The sequence below is a fragment of the Solanum stenotomum genome, chromosome 11 (assembly GCF_019186545.1).
Source record: "Solanum stenotomum isolate F172 chromosome 11, ASM1918654v1, whole genome shotgun sequence".
In the NCBI taxonomy this organism is placed as follows: domain Eukaryota; kingdom Viridiplantae; phylum Streptophyta; class Magnoliopsida; order Solanales; family Solanaceae; genus Solanum; species Solanum stenotomum.
Genome location: NC_064292.1, coordinates 31,500,126 through 31,505,547, shown reverse-complemented (window position 1 = coordinate 31,505,547; position 5,422 = coordinate 31,500,126). Strand labels below are relative to the sequence as shown.

Here is a 5,422-nt window from a genome sequence, read left to right as displayed (position 1 = left end):
AGCAAGTAGACAAATGTATCATACGTGATATAATACGAGTAAGACATTGACATGTAGGGTGTCATGTAGGACGAATGTGTCTATTTGTTTATAAGTTTAAGTGTCTACTTGTGCATATCCAAAATTAAAGGTCATAGTTACCCGCTGAGCCAAGTTAAAAGGGATATGCTTATATATTATGCCAAACGAAAAAATTAGTGTACTACTTACTTTGCTTATGCCTTACTTAAACCATTTTCATCTCTTCTAATTTCCTATCCAAAAATTACCTCACAAGTAAAGCTAAACATTAGACTTATTCAAGGATAATTGTTGAGTGCAAGAAACTTAGCATCATTTTGTGAAAATTGATATGACCTTGTCATACTCATAAGTTTGAAAGGGATTTTAAGTTATAATCGTCATTAATTGCTGCTAAAAATATTTTGTTATGATTATTGTCTAATCTTATCTCCCTAATTCAAAGGCCAAAAATTTCTTCTTCTTCTTTTTTTATTATTTAATTATTTGTTGTTTTTAAGGATTATTGAATTGTGCAGAGTGTCGGTTTTATTAGATGTTAAAATAAGCAATATGTGTGATGTATGGTGTGGGTGGAGCTAAGACTGAAGAGTCCATCTGATATTGATGTCTTAACAGTTAACACCCAACTTGTCCCTCTTTCCCACTTTACATACTTATTTACCAAACTTTTTCCTAACTTATTATTTCCATCTCTAACCACAATTTCAAACTAAAATTATAATAATTCATTTTTAAGAGTGAACTAAATAAATGTAAAGTAATATATCATCTCTTAAGTTCTACAAATATAAGAAATCTTTAGAAATAATCTAAAAAAATCTGGAGATATATACAAGAGCATTATTGTATAGCAGGCGAACCTAGAGGTAGTCGAGGGGTTCACCCCAATACCCCTCGACAAAAAATTACATTGTATAGATAAGATATTTTAAAGATTTTTTATGCTTATATATATATATATTGATTTTGTACCTTCTGAATGTAAGATTGGAAGTAGACCTAGTGGTTGAGGGGTTCAAAACTCATCTTCCTGGATCCATCACTGGTTATATCCCAAAGAGAATTGCTTGTATTTTATATAGATAATATCTTTTTAAAGAAAATGATCTTTTACGCATCAAACCATCTCTTTCTTCAATTATATTATCTATATTTTTCTAACACTATATGGAATAAAAATAGATAAGATGTTTTGAGTGAGATAAAAAAAATAAATGAAAGAGCTAGCTGTGTTACACAGTTGACGTGGAGTGTTCAAATACATGTATTCCCTTTATAAAAAATTAAAAAATACTTATAACATAAAGTTGGATCTTTTAATAGCAAGAGGTATATATAGTTAATAAATATTGTCGTAACATAACGTAACGTAAGTATCTTTTTCTCCCAACTCTCACCTTCTTCTTTGCCACCGTTTCTTTCTTAGCTTAAATATTTCTCTTTTTTTCTCCCTTTGCTTGCTTCTCTTTATCTCCTCTCCTTCAAGGTATTTCAAGATTCCTTTTTATTTTATTTTATTCATACTATATACTATATATATTTTATTATTTGGAGCTCTACACTAATTATATTACTCTATCTCTCTTTCTATAAACTTATTATTAATATTGTGAGATTAATTTAGTTAATTGCTCATCAGATGGCAGATAACAACACCACAACTCAAGACTTTGATGGTTCCTCTCAGGTACTAATTCAAATTATATTACTACTAATTCTTTTTTTCTGCTTCTTTGGGTAATGACATTTCTCTTTTTACAAGTCGGCCGGTGCAATTTATTATTTTTTACACTTTTTTTCTTTATGAATCCGTTTCTTATTTGATTACTATTTAATGACAGTGTCTCCATTTTAATCATTATTAGGTCTCACTTTTAACTCTTTATTGTGGAAATACTAATTTGATTTAACAAGTTGCAATTCGGTAAAATATAGCCGTTTTGTCTTATTTTTTTAAATTTCATGTCCGATCAAATAATGTCATATAAGTTATTCGGAGAGAATATCTTCGGTGTATGTATAAAGGTTTACAAATCATTGAAACTGAAATATATTTAATCCCTTAAAAGGTGCATTAATGATGAAATAGAATTTTTAACCCAAGAAATTTTGTGCGTAAAAATAGAAATCTCTCATAAAAAATAAATTATGAACTTATAATTTAAATAAAATAAAATAACTTCTCTTTTTTTTTTTTTTATGTTTTGTGCTTAAAAATAAAAATCTCTTATAAAAAAATAAAATATAAAAGGCTAAAAAAAATCGTCCCTGCTGAGTGCTGACACATCACACATATACATACTTAGGTTACGAAAGATTTTTATAGATAGGAACAATTAGATTTTAATTAAATTGATTGTGAACAATGTAAAGCGTTTATGAAACTCAATTAGATGCTTCCAAATCCCACATTTTCTTCTATTTATTTCTTTAAAAAGTATGAAAAGAAGAAATATGAATGTAGCGTGTGTGTTATTGGACCTAACATCCGTAATTGATACTTATGAATTGAAAGTGGGTAGCCGCCTCTACTGAAAAAAAAAGAGTTTAAACCGATCCGCCACGGAGTAACATTAGATTATTTTTTTCAAGTACGAATAAATATAATTAGAAAAGAATTACGTAAATAAGACAAAGAAGGATTTTATATTGATAGATTAGGAATTAGGTTCCACAAATTACAATATCTTTTAATCATCTGCATTAGCATTAAGAACCGATTATATTTTTGGTTCCATATGATTTTCTTTGTAATTTTAGTAATGTGGTCCAAAAAATAAATATCTTGAGACATTTTTATTTTATTTTATTTAAAAAAAGAAAAGTATAAATATGATGTAGATTGTGGGGTTGAAGGGACAAAGCAATCACGTGCAACCTGCTGTAGGGGATCACAAAAGAGTGGAATATGGTTTCTGATTTAGATTTATGTATGTAACACATTTGAGCCACTCATACTTTAGATTCAATTATTATTGAAAAATGTGTCGGCACTAACTTAATTCGAAATTAAAAAAAACTTGATTAGGATATTTAGTGAAATTAACTTATAAGTTTTAATCAGAAGATTTCTGTTTATTATTATCATTTTACAAATATTTAAAAAGTTGGACACATAAGTTTATGCTATGAATTATATATGGTTCTCTACAGGTAACTAATATTTGAAAAGTTTGAAAATAATATTTTTAACTTCTCAGAAACTTGGTCCAATAAGCTACATTTGTCTATGTTCCATACTCTCTACACACTATGATTTAATCAGAATAATAATAGAGTTTCGAAAAGACAAATTAAATTATCACATGGGATTCTGTGTTTGGTCCCCATTGAACTTTTTATTGTTTTAAATTTGTTCCTTGATATGTCAAATCAAGTCAAATGTTAGGCAAAAGGAGGAGATTAGCTAGTCATATGTTAATTGATTTATGTAGTGTTCGGTGTGTAATATTGAATTTATAAGTTGTTTTTTTGACTCAACTTTTGATTGTTTGGTATAATTACTAACTTTTGTAGACTACTTCTACTGGTAACAAATATGGAGGACTTGCGCCAAAGAAGAAGCCTTTGATTTCAAAGGCAAGTTTTATAGTATTATATTTTTCTCTTAAAAAGTCGTCTTTTCACCGAAAAACAAATTTACTAATTTATATAATGTTGTTGATACAGGATCATGAACGTGCTTTCTTTGACTCCGCTGACTGGGCTCTATGCAAGGTAGACATAAATTCTGTTGAAAAAAAATTATATTCTCTAGTCAAATATATAATAAATAATTATTTTGTATTAAATATACATATATCATGTACATATACTGAGATTATTTTGATGGACGACTATTTATATAGGTTTTTCCTAATTTTTAGCCTCTTATTATTCTGGTATGTAACTCCAATATCCTTTTTAACTTTTTTATAATGTTGGTACTTTTCATATGGATACAGCAAGGTGCAGGAGTTGATCAAAAATCAACAGTGGCTATAGAAACATTGCGTCCCAAATTGCAGGTATGAATCAATTTTTTTTTAAAATAAAATAATAATTTATTATTGTTATTATTATTTTTATCAATTTCATTTACAAGTAAATATTTGAAATGAAACAGAGAACAGCTCATCAGCAATTGCCTCCTAGAAGACCTGCTTGTACATCTTGATTCACATGTTGTACCTTCAAAATGCTGGTTTTGTTATGTTCTTTAATTTGATGGCTAAGTAGATATAATATGTCACTATAAATACATGTGTTGTTTACTAAGTTCCTTTCTTCAATATGGGATTTGGATGTAATCACCAATAATTCTTTAAGAACTTTTGTTGCTTAAGCATTTATAAATTACTATTATTTTCCCACTTTTCAGAGTCTCCAAATATATCCTTTTTTGTTTTTGTTTTGAAATCATCAGAACCTAGAGGATGAATTGAAATTTTCTAGTAAAAGTAGTTCCTAATTGTGGGATGTCATGACAAAGGATTTTTCGTGGGATGCAGAGTGTTGCGATATTCATAATTCTGCATATACAACAATAAAAAACTTGTGAAATAGATTATTTTTTTTACATATTCACGTATTTATATCGGGTGCCTATTACATATAGTCTAGAGGATGATTTTTTTGTTAACTTAAAAGAAAAAATGGATGTGAATGCCTATTCTTTCACAGTAATTGTTTTAGTCAATAGAACGGTCTCAAGTAAGGGCATTACCAATTCTAAGCGAATAATTGATATGAAAAAGTACATCTAAAAATAAAATAAAATAAAAAAATAAAAATAATAATGATAATAATAATAATAATGTGTTTGGTCCAACAAAGGTATCATGGTCAGATGAGTCAGTGAGTTATATATTCACAATCTATTAAGAGTTAGTTACGAGTTAGTTAGTGATGTAAAGTATCAATTAGTGGAGCCTATAAATATAGCTCTAATCACATGTAGGGATGTTCACGGTTTGGATAAAAATCGATACAAATCGAAAAATCGAATCAAATTGATAAAATAAAACCGATTTTATTTGGGTTTGATTTGGTTTGGTTTTAGATTTTTGAAAATCGGTAGTATTTTATTTGGTTATGATTTTATTCGAAAAATCGAAGAAATAACCGAACCAAACCGATGAATTATATACATATATTTTATTAATATACATACTTAATATATTATAGATTATTTTAAAGATCTTATATATGTTTTCATTATAGTTTCTTTAGAATTTACCTATTGAAAGCAAAAATGCCCAATAGGTGAAAACATTTATTTTATTGATTTCATGTATAAGAGTGTCTATGACAATTCTTTGTGGGACTAAAAATGTTAATGTTTCTTTCTTCTAAGCCAATATAGTGAATTTTAAAGCTTTAATCATAATAAATTCAGTGATCGATCGAAAGTTCAATA

At 27.8% G+C, this 5,422-nt stretch overlaps 1 protein-coding gene across 1 annotated transcript; it reads left to right on the top strand.

The window, feature by feature from the left end:
• The first annotated feature begins 1,402 nt into the window (after positions 1–1,402).
• On the top strand, positions 1,403–4,370 carry LOC125844813 (uncharacterized). The gene is made up of 6 exons (XM_049524153.1): positions 1,403–1,510; positions 1,664–1,711; positions 3,541–3,603; positions 3,694–3,741; positions 3,969–4,031; positions 4,130–4,370. Exons 2-6 carry the CDS (start codon positions 1,664–1,666, stop codon positions 4,178–4,180), a joined length of 273 nt encoding a protein of 90 aa, XP_049380110.1. The 5' UTR covers positions 1,403–1,510; the 3' UTR covers positions 4,181–4,370.
• The last annotated feature ends 1,052 nt before the right edge of the window (positions 4,371–5,422 follow it).